Here is a 14,341-nt window from a genome sequence, read left to right on the forward strand (position 1 = left end):
GCATTGTTTGTTAATCACTTTGTATGTGTCTGTACTAGTGATTGTGTAATCCTCTGTATCGTCTCTTTGCTGTATAAACTTTGTTTTGTTTGTGAACCTTTGGCTCCGACCCATTCTCTGGCTTGCGACCAGCGAAAGCTGGGCGCCGAACGCCCAAAAACCTATTGTCACTTGGTAGCTGGTCTCCGCTGAGTTTGCCACGCTGAGTCGAGGGCATCTCCTTCGAGTCCGAGACTGCTACCCCCACACGCTCTAAGGGTGTCTGGGAGCTTCCCACGTAAAAGTGCGCGAAGTCTGGGTGACATCTGGTCTGACTAGAAAGGTTAATTGGACTAACTGGTTAAGTAAGCAATTAACTAAACTCAGTCAAACTTACTTGGAGCATCACTATACGATTTCTTTAATTGGTTGCATGGTTAGTAGCCAAAGTACAATTGGCCCCGTTTCAAATTCGCGCACTGTGACGTCACGACCGTTTCGACCAACTGAAAAGCGTGACATTTCTGTCGACAGCTCCTGCTTACAACGATGAGGCATTAAAGGCTTCCGCCTTAATGCATCAGGCTCACACAGACCATCGCCATCCCACGATCCCGTCATCGGGAGCTCATCAGGCCGCTCCCGATGAATATGCACCCGTCCCACCATGAGCAGCGCCGAAGAGCCCGTGCGGAGGCACTCCATCCAGCAACTTTACTAGTGAGTTTATCTTGCACGAAGCTCGAAAACGCGGGACGATCCACAGCGAAGAGACACAGAGACACACACAGGCGCTACTAACAAATGGTTTATTCTTCCTAAAAACGCATACCTGTACATTCGACCACGCATGCAAAAACACGGTCCGGAAACACAACAGTCACGCCAAAGGCTGTTAACGCTGACACGGCCGCAAAAAATTGAATTAACCAGCGTACAGAGATACGGACGTATCACTATACAGTCTTCTGCTTTTTGCTTTATGTTGTAGGTTTCCAAGGCCAGCTGCGCGTGTTCGTTTTTGCTTTTGCCAAGAATCACAGTCTCATTACATCGCGGTGCACAACTGCAGCAAGTATTAAGGCGGGACACAAGATGTACCCCTTTTTCTGTGCTGTTCTTACATTTATTCGCATGCCCCCGCAGTCGCTCATTTATGCTCCGCCCTCTCTGCCTGATGTACATCTTTCCACATGAAGGAAGGAAGGCATATACCACCCCGGTGGCGCAAGGGATGTATGATGTTCTGTGCCTGTTTAGGCATTTACTCCTAATATCAGCGCATGTGCGGGAGCAGAGCTCTGCCAGTTTATTCGGCGCGGAAAACGCCACAGAGGCGCCATGCCTGCCTGCTACTGTCTTGAGGTGATGAGACACCTTATGCAGACAGGCAACCACCACAGGTATGAGCGTTTCACGTTCGCTCTCCACCCTCATACTTGGTCTACCGGCCTTTATCTTCCGTAACAGGACCTGGGCAGCCGCAGTCAACAGCGACATAGGGAAACCTGCTGCCGAAAGCCGGCCGACCTGATTGCCAACCTGTCGTGTCTCCGTGTCTCTTCGATGTGGATTGTCCAGTGTATGCGCAACCATCCACTTAACAGTAACATGTACCAACTAGGTCCAACCAAAGTCTTATCGAAATAGTATGCCACTACCCGGAACACTCTGCGGAAAACGGTTGAGTCGCAATGTTCATATGAATTTTCGTAAAGGCATGAACTTGAGGTTATATGGGCCGCTGCCATCCCTGGAATCCCTGCCATGAGAAAAACTCTAACCTAACTAAGCAAACAAGGGAAGGGGAATGAGGAGCTCGTTTTAAATATGACAGAAGCCAACAGCCACAGAAACCAAGGGGCACAGGGGATTTTTTAATGTATTTATTTATTTTGTGGTGTTGATCAATTTAGAATATTACTGAATATGTTATCGTTTAAAGCAAATTGATTAGAAAAGCAGAAGAAAAAACAACCACATGCCGCCGGTGGGATCCGAACCCACGACCTCCGAATTACGCGGCCGGTGCTCTACCTCTGAGCTACGGCGACGGCTGTAAATCTTCTGCTATCGGGGGTATTTATGTTTACAAGTAACCTAATCCCCTGTGCCCCTCGGTTTCTGTGGCTGCTGGCTTCTGTCATATTTATAACGAGCTCCTCCTTCCCCTTCCCTTGTTTGCTTAATTGCTTAGCGAGGGCCTCGGGTTCTGGCAGCCTTGGCGCCAAAAGGAAGCATAAGAGGGTTCTCACGCAGCTTCCACCCCCTCCGTTCGATGACGTTCTACGTCACACCTGCGGTAACTCAGGACGTTCTACGTCCGCCGCTTATGAACGTGGGTGGCGCTGATGAACACTCTCAAGGTTAGGTTTCTTGTAAACATAAGTACCCCCGAAAGCAGAATGTTTGACAGCCGTCGCCGTAGCTCAGAGGTAGAGCACCGGACGCGTAATTCGGAGGTCGTGTATTCGGATCCCACCGGCGGCATGTGGTTGTTTTTTCTTCTGCTTTTCTAATCAATTTGCTTTAAGCGATAACATATTCAGTAATATTCTAAATTGATCAACACCACAAAATAAATAAATACATTAAAAAAAATCCCCTGTGCCCCTTGGTTTCTATGGCTGTTGGCTTGTGTCATATCTAACCTAACTAGTAAGCTTATTCTGCAGCAAACGCTGAATGGTGCGACACCACCCGAAACATTTTACGGCAAACGGCTGGCCCACACATTTTACACGAATGCCGAAACGAAGTGTCCCCACTTTGATGCCTGTCACACAGGGTTGTATGTACGGATCGACATAGTTTATGGTTGTTTTGTGCTGCTCGGGCACCACACTGTCCGGCGATCACCAAATGCAGCTACTGCTGTTGTAGTCGACGAGGGATATTCTGCCTGTCTACCATCTAATCCTGGGCCCGCCCCGTCCACCGTCGCGTCCCAGGACAGGCCTGAGGTGGAAACCTGAGCCCCCGCACCAGTCCCTCCCACGCGTCCCAAGGCGCTTCCAAAGGCCACATGGCAGCGGGTGCAAGACTCCGAGATGAGAGCGGTGCGGGGCCTTCGCGCATGCGACCGAGGGCTGCACATCGGACTGCCATTGGTTCGGCGGAAAACACGCCATCGCTGGTTGCACCAGCGGCGGTCCAACGTGGCTGCACCTCACCCCAAGCCTGGGGTCCATGGCGAGCCGGCGGGTAACGCGAGCCCCATTGAAGGCCCGGAGGAAGCGGGGTCTATGGTCAGGTCAGCGCCCATGGCACTACTCTCCCCTTCGTCGCCGCCTCCCCCGAGGCACCCAAGGCACAGAGCAGGTCATCGGAAGACGGCTGTCACGTCGGCCGGTGAGGCAGCACAGGCGCAGACAGCCGAAGCGCCCGCTGCGTTATCTGCGACATCTGCTGGGCTGTCATAGCAACTGGCCAATAAGGAGCTCGCTTATGGCCCGGCTAACGCTCCGCAGCAGCCGGCTTCACAGCCCTGCACCACGGCGCTTGCCGCTGTGCTACCGACCACTGAGGCTGCAACGGCAACCGGAGAAGACAGGCCGCCTACCGTGGACGTGACAACCCTTCGACCATCTTGGGCGGAGCGAGTCGAGTCGTCCTCAAGGACGACAGTTTGTTCGGGGCACCACCTCCTGGTTTCTGACTCCCACGTCTTAACGGTCGATGATTTCCTCAAAAGCCAGGTGACATGCGCATAGCGTACCCCCCCCCCCCCCCCCTCCGGAAACATTCTACGCTCAGCGACACGGATGCTTCGTCACTGGTATCAACCGCCAAGAAGCCCTGAGTCGGGCGCACGAACCGGGTATGGACTGCGGCTTTTCCACCGATGTAATGTATTTCTGAAATCACGGACAGGCAAGATTGCTCTCATCAAGTTTTTTCTTTTAATTCCCATTTTCTTGACCCTTCTTAAGGTGAAGGTTCAGAGCTTCCGTAAACCATACACTCGTATTCCAAAAACATAAACACCACCTATGCGACACATATTAAAAGACAAAAACCTTGCGCAGAAAGCCGGTAATTAGAAGCGTTCACATTACGTCAAGTACGAAGGTTGCATTCTGGCAGAAACTGTAAATAAACTTCGTGTGCTCTGGAGAAGCGTGAGGTCCCAGTTTGGTCCTCGTTTTTGGCGCTAACTTAATCATGAATAAGATTCAACTCGCACAACTTTCCACCTTACTATTAGAGTTTGTGCACCGTCACAGGACACCGTCATAGGACACCGTCACGTGAATGTCAATGGGAAAAGCCTGTCCTGCAACGAAAGCGGTCAGGCCTACGATGATTTCTACAGTAACCCAGTAATTTTTTTTACTTCTGGTATCAAAGTTTTCATACTTCAAAGTAGGGCGCCGTGACACCAGACGGATACACAGGCGGCTGGGGACACGTGGTCGGCGAATTTCGCACAGAAATGCAGCGTTGAAAGAACTGAAGGAAACAAACATTTTTACAGTATTTTTTTTTCTTCCTCGAATTCACTACCGTATACTTACTTACCATAGCTGGTGGAACGTCGGAGATGCCGGAGTCGACTTCACAAGGCTGGTAAAACGAATATTCCTGGTCGTTGGTTCCCGTTACGTGCGTAGGTTTATAAAAACGAGACCTCATTGTAAACGATGCAGAGGTGCTTATGTTCAATCCTCTCAAAGCGTATACAATTATCAACTCGGAGTAGTCCTTCACAGGGGAAAAGAAAAGCGAAGAGTTGTTTCAAGATAGGCGTTAGTATGGAACCGATTACCACGAAAAATAAAAGAACCGCATCGCATATGCTGCTTACTTCGTAATTAATTAAAAGTTAACCTTTTTCATTGTGCTGCAAAGGCGAAATGGGTTTTTTACATAGCTACTTGCAGTGTGACAAACTGAAGAAAAGATCCCTAAAGATCTTTAAGCGATAACACATTCAGTAACAATCTCCATTGATCCACACCACAAAGTAAATAAATGTTGAAAAAAAATCCCCTGTGTTTCCTTCGTTTGTGGCTGTTGGCTTCTCTCATATATATACATAATGCGTTGGTTTCAGAAGAATAAAGTAGTTAGTGTTGCGCCTGTCCTTGTGTTTCTCTCGCCCACATGGATTGTCTGTTTCGCGCACATCGATCACCCATAGTATTACAATGCGCCACCTACGCCCACCAGAAGTGTTCTTCAAGCCTCACATGTAGGACTCTTTGTTCGCTTTTGAGTACAGATCTTCTTCTTCAGCCTTGTTGTTTTTTGTCCAAATTCTGATTTACCCCCCTTTTACTCGACAGCGTAAGTGTCCAATTCTGCAGAAAAGCCGGAGTCGGAGTGTGAGGAAGTAAGACTGCAGGTGCAATTTACGCATTAAAAATCATGAGTTAAAGGAAAGAAATAAACGAGGCGACATTTGCATGAAAGGGAACTCTAATTTTAAGTATTGAAACGAAACGGAAAAAAAGAAAAGAGACAAGAGAACAAGGAGGAAAAAGAAAAGGAAAGCAAAACACTCCCGAGAAGAGAGTCAAAAAGGAGAGACACACTCTTTGTGTCCCAGTGATGAGCCTGGTGCGTCGAGCGAGGAGGCGAGGCTGTGCGTCGGGGCGGTCTTTAGGCGGCGTTCTCCACGGCGGCCTCAACGCTGCCGTGGAAAATAGTCAGCGTTTTTGTGCTCCGGCACGGCCCCCAGGTCAGGTAGCCCGGGCATGCAGCGCAGTTGTCAGAAGCGGCCCGTGTCGAGACGCTGGCGGCTGGGCAGGGAGAGGGGCGCCTGTATGTGATGGCTGAGGCTCCCGACGACGGCTGTCCGCGTCTGGCCACCCGGACGTCTGCGGCTGAGGCCCAAGCCTGGGAACTCGGGGAGCCAGCAGAACTCGTCCACGTCCGTCGCCCAATGCCCTCTTCCTCTCATCTCCCCGCATGCTCTCTCTGCCACGTATTCCTTTCCTTTTCTTCTTAGTCCGCCTCCCGTGCGTCTTCTGTCGCCGCAGTGTGGCGCTGGCTCCTTACACGGAGTTCCGTTGTCGTAACCGAAAATCCGGACTGATTGAAAAAGTGACGTCACTCGTGGGTTGATGTCTTTAAAGATAGATTAAAATATTAAAAACTGAAGATTTTAAAGCACGTTACATTAACTCCACTCGGACATGTAAGTATACAAATAAATTATTGCTCCAAAGAGAAAATTGGCGGAAATGGATATGGAACCCCTGACGCTTCAGTTACGACTCAGGCGTGCTACGGACAGGCCGTTTACGCACGTTCGTACGGCTTCGTTACAGCAGGGTTTTATATGTTATAGCGTCTTTCGTTAAATGATTGTGAGTATGAAAGAGCAAACAGTTTCCATGTCTGCGTCCGCAACAAGAACTGCCATGGTGTCAGCTTGTGATTTGCACTGCGTTCACGAGCAAAATGCCACAAGCTACGCGCCACTTGACGTTGACATCATAAACGTGAACTTGGGCCACAGTTTGCAACATTTCATACGTTTATTTTTCTTTTATTTCTGGCATTGTTCGCTGCTACTGCGTCCTGGAAGACGCAGGCCGCGGGGAATATGTCAAACCAGTGTGGACAAATGTCCATGGTACCACTCCTTGCCCATGTGAGCCCCACAACCACGCCGTTCTAGCGAGACGGCAACAGGCGACCACCTATGACGGAGTACAGGGTCTAGTTTGACACGCCAGACAAGATTTATTGGCGCTATTTTCACGTCGGGGAAAAAATTCCCCATTCCCTGTTCAACCTATTGGCGGGGCATCGTTCTAGTGGTGGTGGTGGTGTTGGTGAAAAACATTTATAATGCAATAAATATTTACAGAGAGGTGATTGGGGTAGGCCCTATTGGCCCTTTCCCCTAACAATACTAGGTGGAGCCCCTATTCCGGGGCCCCATTGGCAAGCAACGCCGCCCGCGTCCGGTGAACCAAGGCCTTTTGGGTCTTTAGGTCCTGACAGCCGAGCAGGGCCGCCTCCCAGTCCTCTCTGGTGGGGTTGGGGTTGGGGAGGATAGATGGGTTTGACTGACACGCCCAAACCATGTGGAAGGTGTCAGCCACCTCCCCACAGAACTGGCACGCGCCAACTCGGCCGGACTGAATGTGCGGCAGCAGTGCGCCTAGCCGCGGTGTACCGGCCGGACTGTCGACGCTTGGGCTTTGTCATTTGCTTCAACACTTCAAGTTGCTTTTATCGCAACTGACATCAAAATGACAGAGACTTGGGCGAGCCGGTAACAGAGATCCATCGTATGAAAGGCAGCGCAAAACGAGACAAGGTGCAGAGAAAGATGTGTGTTGTGGCACACGACACAGCGCCTGTGCTGTTCTCTGTACCTTCTCCCGTTTTGCGCTACCTCTCATACCGTGGATGACATAAAAACCTAGAAAACTAAACAAAATGAATCAATTCATGTGTCGACCTCCCTCCACATGGGACCCGAGCACGGCCTTTGCCTGTAACAGCTGAAGCTTCAAAAACGAGCCAGTGCTGAGAGCACGCATCGTTGTAGCCGTGTCGTTGACACTTGCGTAACATGAGGCTACCTAGTCGCGTCCTGTAAGGGCGCATCTGAAGAGCACACTCGCCCCATTCCTAAAGCTTGGGCGCCCCTTTCTTATTCAGCCCTGCTTATCTTAAAAGCAGCCCTATTCTGATTGCATTTCTTGACTTATAGCTTCACGCTAGGATTGTCTTTCATTGAATTGCACTGGAAGTATCTAAAACAACACATTCCTCGATTATAACAACTGCAGTTTGCGCCATGTACTTAGGGAAGATACTCGGTGCAAGTGAATTTTGTAAACAGTGTTCGCAACCGTTCAAACTTAGCAATAACCGGCGATATAGGTAGCACATTCGGCGCTGCAGACGCCCTTTGCTCCGCATCACTCAAGGTCAATACTTCTACTCCCGCCCTGGGAGGACAAAACATGGCTGCTCGCTAAAGCGGGCGCTGCAGTTTTCGGCGGTGCTTTGTTATGTGGCGATGGTAAATGGAGTGTATTTACCGCGCAGAAATTACAATGCAACCTGTGGAGTTGCGCATTTGTGTGATGAGCTGTATGCGACTTGAAGAACCCAGTTCTGCTAGGTCCCACAGCAACCGGTTTAGCGTATTGCTTTCGGAGTTGAAGGCAATGACGCTCTTGCGAGAAATGCATTCTCAGCGCAACTTTCTTAAAATGTAAATAACCTTTTGTGTGATTAGATAGGAGCCGTGCGCCGCTCGGCTGACGGTCGGCCTATCTCTCGGTGGACGGGCGGCCAACTAGCACTCCTTGTTCATTTCTTGCTCGCGCAAGCCGCGACACCCGTTCTCATGAGACCCCATCGTCCCCTGACGCAGCTTCACGGCATCAGTTCCGCTAAGACGTTTTCGCAGGGGACCATCTTTTGTCTTGCCTTCACCGCGGCTCAGCTCGAAGCGGCTCGACGCGTGGAGGCCATGACGAGCACCTCGCGCTCAGTTTCCTTCCCACGCCAGTGCCCTGTGTGCACACTATACGCTACAGCCTGCACCGCTTGTCCTGCCATGATGGGTGGTCCTGGAAAAGATCGCTTGTTGTGTGCACCAATTTCATTTCACCAGCACCTAAGCGCACTCGTTTTGATTACCGAACTCCTTCAAGCAGCTCCGCGACCATTGGAACAGTGTTTCGGCGCGTTGCGGCCTACTGGTCATCAGCGGCTATGTTTTTAGTCGTTTATGCTTTCAAGTGCAGCGAAACTGGTGGTTTTATCTCCTGAGTGCGAAGTGGCTGCAGTGCGTGCCAGGGGTGGCAGTCTGTGCAGAATGTTTCCCCTGCCCGACTGCTCCGATGCCCCGAGATGCAGTCGCTGCATTATGCATAGACCACTTCAAGTCATTCTCAAAGGCTCCCACTTCAGCAGTTAAAAGAAAATCTGGCTTGGTTAAGTTTGGTTTATGGGGTTTAACGTCCCAAAGCGACTAAGGCTATGAGAGACGCCGTAGTGGAGGGCTCCGGAAATTTCGACCACCAGGGGTTCTTTAACGTGCACTGGCATCGCACAGTACACGGGCCTCTAGAATTTCTCCTCCAAAGAAATTCTAGCCGCCGCGGCCGGGATCGAACCCGCGTCTTATGGGTCAGCAGCCGAGCACCTTAACCACTGAGCCACCGCGGCGGCTTAAAAAGAAAAACTCCAGAGAGAGCAGAGGTACATGAAGATTTTTCTTCTTGAGGAAGTGAAACAACCCACCGTGATTTCCTGGTGAACTTCTAAATGACAATAATAGAATTCCTAGGTGATCTCTTCAAAACGACCCTCAGGGCACGCAAAACGTTCGCTCGTCACCCTGTAACAATTCCACCAACTACTCCCATAGCGCCCGGAAACACTTCCCTGGATGAAAATACTTTAATTCTGTCTGCCAAAATAATGCCAATTACCATGAGGGAATAAGCTCGAAGAGGTGTGATTTTATGTCCTTCTGAGTTTTTTCCTGTATTTGGGTTAAATGTGTAATCGCACTACGTCTCTCATATTACGCTAATGCAATCTAACCAAACATTCCCATTCATTGCCTAAAAGTTTGCTCCTTCATGCATGCTCTTAGAATGTGAGCGATTCAATTGTACTTATCACTGCCTGCGTATGACAGCTCATGTTTCGTTATTATTTCCGTTGGGCTAATTCTTCTAAAGAATACCCCAAAAGCTTTAATAAGATACAGATACTGTGATGATGGATTGGCCACCAGAACACTTATTATTCGCTGCTGTTACTAATAACCACAGTTCATATGTTCGCGTTCTTTGATATTACATCACCTCGAAATACTACCCGGCTGTAAAAACAACATATTATCAGCGAAAACAGGTTTTTATTCGTATTTACCTTGCTGTGTGTCTATTTGGTATATTTGTCAAACATTTTAAACTGGGCTATCGTAATTTCTGTTCTGTTATCTGCCTAAGCGATCAATTTTTGTTTCATCAATACCACATTCCATCCCATCGCCTTAAAGCTGTTTAGTTTCTTTCGTGGTATATAAGAGAAGTAAATGAAATTCACAAAATATGTACTTCTCTAAATCGTCTGGGCAAACTTATAATTCAGGTAGAGGTGATGTAGGAGTATGCCATCCTTTTAGCTATTCTTATTATATCATATTCGCATTTATTTTTATATGTAGTTATCACCGAGATTCTACTTGTGTGCAGGGATGCACATAACGTTAATTCGCAAAAGTGCAGCACTGTTTTAAAATGGTGTCAACATAGTCGAGCACCACTGAAGGAGGAAAAACTTCGGAATGCGTAATGCTAATCTAAGAGGACCGACGACCAGATTTCTTTAAAACATGAGATAAAATTATTCGCTGGCAGTTCGAAACTAATACCTCTAAGCAACCCTGGAATAATGGCTGAGGCCTCTATGATTTCAGGCAGTGTTGTACTACATTATCAGGGTAAAGTACATACACCATGGACAGAACACAGTACATCTAATTCCTACGTTCGGCTGTGGTGAACAAATAAAGCTATTCAGAGATGAACGAAAAGAGACCTCTGAAGTTTCTGTTTCCAAGCCCTTTATGAAAAGCTCTGCCAATGTCGCCATGCGCACTCGAAGATTAAATCATGTTTTCTTTTTTCCAGAGGTAAACGTGATCCGCTGAGCTCGCTTTTCAAACAAGTACGATGTCCTTAGTTGCGATGTGCGATAAGATTTTTTGGCACTCGTAAAACATATGCGTGAGAACAGAACTACAATAAGCAAGGTGCAAGCCGCTATGCGCTTAAAAATCAGAGGTACCGTAATCTAATGTAAACATTGACTTTGGTTCAACATTAACTGAACATTCTGGGTGCCGAGACAATAAAATACGACTGCTTGACGCACAGAAACTAAAGTGAAAATAGGCGCGCCTCCGCACGCCAGCATTTCGCAGAAAATGGCATGGTTAATCACTGAATATTATTCTCAGTATGGCGCATTTCCTTTAAACTACAGCTAGAAAACTGCTCTATTGGCTTGGGTACTGTACACAAGTATGTAGCGTAAAAAAAGAGAAATGATGCGTACCAAATTGGGCGTATTGCCCAGATCTTGAAGCGTCGCGTTTTTTGGCTGGCCACCTGTGGTTAAGGGCCATATGTACCTTTTCATGGTCCCTTGGCCCTCGAGGGTGATGTGGGACATATAGATGTAGAGAGAGGGAATGAAAATTTTCCTGCAAGTGCAAAATTATTACGTAGAGTATACCATTGCACGATGGTTTTCACAAGACAATATGCAGCTTTGTGGTCATCGGCACACTGAACTCGACCTGGACACTACACTAGACATACATTATGCCTTAATTGAACAGTGCCTCAGTGCATAGTAATGTGGGTGATGTCAGTGTTACAATGCATGCATTTCTTGTTTCGTACATAGTCACAGAGTTAAAACATGGTACGAATTTGAAGACAATAGAAGTACCTACTCTGTAGCTGAACAACACAAGTGATACATCGATTAGTTTTGAAGTGACGGAACGTAGCCGGTGGGTGGAACATAGAAAATGAACGTTTATTGCTTGGTGTCACCGACTTTATAACGATACAGCAAAGGTCACATGACTGGCGCTGATAAGCAAGAGTGCGACACATGTGAACCATCCTGCTCATACATCAGCACGCGTGCTTGATAACACTGCATCACGCGTGCTTGATAATGCTACATCCCTTCCCCCTAAGCTGGAGTAAGCGAGACGATCTGGAGGCTTCCGTATGCGAGTCGAACGACGTGGTGGTTGGTCTTCGGCTTGAGAGCTGACTTCCCGTGCCTCCGGGTCTTGATCAGCTTCTGCCTGCTCGGAGCTATGCTGAGCTTCTTCGTGGGTGCGGACTTGGCTCGGCTTGCTAGGTGACGACCGTGTGTCGAGTCGTGGACGGAGTTGGTCTACATGGCGCCGCTGCTGTCCCCCAGGTGTTTCCAATGTTATCATACGTGTTCCCGTCGTGGACACTACTGTCGCCGGCACCCACCTTCGACCAGACTGAAACTGGCGCGACCATACATGCCTTCCCGGTTGAAACTGTGTCGGTGCTTTTGCTGCTCCTGGCACAGGTTCGCCAGAGCCATCATTTCCTGTCACCTTGGTGTCTGTGAGTGAAGCTGTCAGCCGGGTTCGGGGACGGAAGCCCAGCAGTAGTTCCGCTGGCGACTTTCCTCCTTCCAACGGTGTCGTTCTATAACGGAATAAGAACTTGATTAGTCGTTCTTGCAACGTGCCGGCCGGATTCTTTCGAAGCCCTTCTTTTACTGTCCGCACGGCCCGTTCCGCCAAACCATTTGACTGAGGATGGTATGGGGCTGTTCTGATGTGCTTCACGTGGCTTTCTTGCAAGAAACTGGACATGGTGGCACTTGAAAACTGTGGTCCGTTATCCGATACTAAGCAGTGTGGTAGGCCAAAACGTGCGAAAATCCCTTGAAGTACCTGAATGGTGGTCTCCGCTGTGATGGTCTTCAAAGGTATGGCCTCAATCCACTTCGTCTCGGCATCAACCAACACGAAAACTTGCCAGCCATTGATGGGGCCCGCAAAATCCATATGCAACCTGTACCATGGTTTGTTGCTTGCCGGCCATGGAGACGGCACTGCAGCAGCCGGCATGGGCCAGCATTGTATACATTGAGGGCAACCATGAACGAGCACTTCGAGGTCCCTATCTAATCCTGGATACCAAAACAACGCTCGCGCTGTGCGCTTCATGGCACTGATACCGGGGTGACTGTCGTGCAGTTCCCTTAGCATGCATCGTCGCGCCGCATCCGGCAACACTACGCGATGGCCCCAGTAAATCAGATCATGACTGGCCGTGAGCTCGTTACGGCGAGAAAAGTACGGCATCAGGTGTTGCTGTGCTGCTGATAAGTGCCGCGGCCAGCCGCGTGAGATCCACTCCCTGATCTGACGAAGCGCCTCGTCCGAGCAGCTTAGCTCTGCTATTTCCTTAGCGGAAAGGGCCCTGGAATCTAGACTCCGCGTATACAGCACGTATTCCATGGGCTCTTGGCTTCCTCGGTCACCAAAGCACGGCAATGGTAGGCGACTGAGAGCGTCGGCGTTAGCATTTAGCTGTCCTGGGCGGTACTCGAGATCATAATGGTAAGCCGACAGTAGTAATGCCCACCGCTGAATTCTTCCTGCGGCCATGTGCGGAATCGGCCTATCCGGGTGGAACAGTCCTGTCAGTGGCTTGTGATCCGTCACCAGAGTAAAATGCTTCGCCAGCAAATAATCCCGAAACTTGGTGACGCCGAACACCAAGGCCAACGCTTCTTTCTCCAACTGCGAATAATTCCGCTCAGCCGGTGTCAGTGCTCTCGAACGAAACGATATGGGGTAGTCCCTGTTTCCAATACGGTGTGACAGCACCGCGCCGACTCCCACTGGCGAAGCGTCGCATTCAAGCCGCAACGGCTTTCCGGGGTCGTAGTGCACGAGAAGTTCCGCTTCTACCATAGCGCGCTTGGCTGCCTGGAAGGCTTCCTCGTGTTCGGCTTTCCATTGCCATTGCGCTCCTTTAGCCAACAGCCTGTAGAGTGGAACCAGCGTGGTTGAAAGGTTGGGTAAGAATTTGGCGTAATATGTGATTAATCCCAAAAAGGATTTTAGCTGGCTCACAGTCTCCGGTCTTGGTGCGGCGGTGATGGCTTCCATATTCTCAGGGGGGTGTAGGCCAGTTGCATCGATCTTGTGCCCCAAGAACGAAACTTCCCTCTCGCGGAACCTGCATTTGTCACGGTTCAACTTCAGTCCGTTTTCGCGCAGCCGCTCGAAGACTTGCCGGAGAGTGGAGTCGTCATTCTGTTTTTCGGCAATAATGATGTCGTCCAAGTACACCTTGACGCGAGGGAGGCCTTGCAGAACGGATTCGAGGCGGCGCTGGAACAATGCTGGAGCCGATGCGATGCCGAAAGCGAGACGGTTGTATGCAAACAACCCTTTGTGTGTGTTCAGCACGGCCATTGTTCGTGCTTCATCGTCCAGTGGAAGTTGATTATACGCGTGTCGTAAATCCAAAGTGGTGAACACCTCGCCCCCGTACAGAGATGCGAAGATGTCCTCAATTTTCGGCAGCGGGTACTGCTCCAGATGTGTCGCTGGATTCACGGTTAGCTTGAAGTCGCCGCAGAGCCTAATATCACCGTTTCGTTTCAGTACGGGCACGACGGGCGTAGCCCACTCGGAAACTCTCACTGGTGCTAGCATTCCGGAAGGCTTGGATGGTGTTCCGGCCGCATAATAGAGGCCCGTCGCAATCCACTACTACGAGCGAGCTGTCCACTTGAGTGCTGCCGCATTCGACTTTCATGGCCACCCGGCCAAGGACCGGCAGCG

The 14,341-nt window shown here is 49.6% G+C and overlaps 1 protein-coding gene across 1 annotated transcript; it reads right to left on the minus strand.

Moving 5' to 3' along the window:
• Nucleotides 1-11,531: 11,531 nt before the first annotated feature.
• LOC149326908 (uncharacterized) lies at nt 11,532-13,969 on the minus strand. Its single transcript, XM_089563023.1, has 3 exons — nt 13,625-13,969; nt 12,822-12,949; nt 11,532-12,182 (listed from the first exon to the last, which is right to left on the minus strand). Exons 1-3 carry the CDS (start codon nt 13,967-13,969, stop codon nt 11,615-11,617), a joined length of 1,041 nt encoding a protein of 346 aa, XP_089419149.1. The 3' UTR covers nt 11,532-11,614.
• Between the last annotated feature and the right edge of the window lie 372 nt (nt 13,970-14,341).

The sequence above is a fragment of the Amblyomma mixtum genome, chromosome 10 (assembly GCF_055824585.1).
Source record: "Amblyomma mixtum isolate Tamu chromosome 10, ASM5582458v1, whole genome shotgun sequence".
NCBI classification, from domain to species: Eukaryota; Metazoa; Arthropoda; class Arachnida; order Ixodida; family Ixodidae; genus Amblyomma; species Amblyomma mixtum.

Bases quoted from the DNA above. Each gene is read 5' to 3' on its own strand.
- LOC149326908 (XM_089563023.1), bottom strand. From the start codon at position 13,969: ATGGCCGTGCTGAACACACACAAAGGGTTGTTTGCATACAACCGTCTC. The intron at 12,950-13,624 runs GTGAGCCAGCTA...CTTTCCGCTAAG, and splicing joins CCGCACCAAGACCGGAGACT to GAAATAGCAGAGCTAAGCTG. The intron at 12,183-12,821 runs GCTCACGGCCAG...ATTCCGTTATAG, and splicing joins TACTTTTCTCGCCGTAACGA to AACGACACCGTTGGAAGGAG.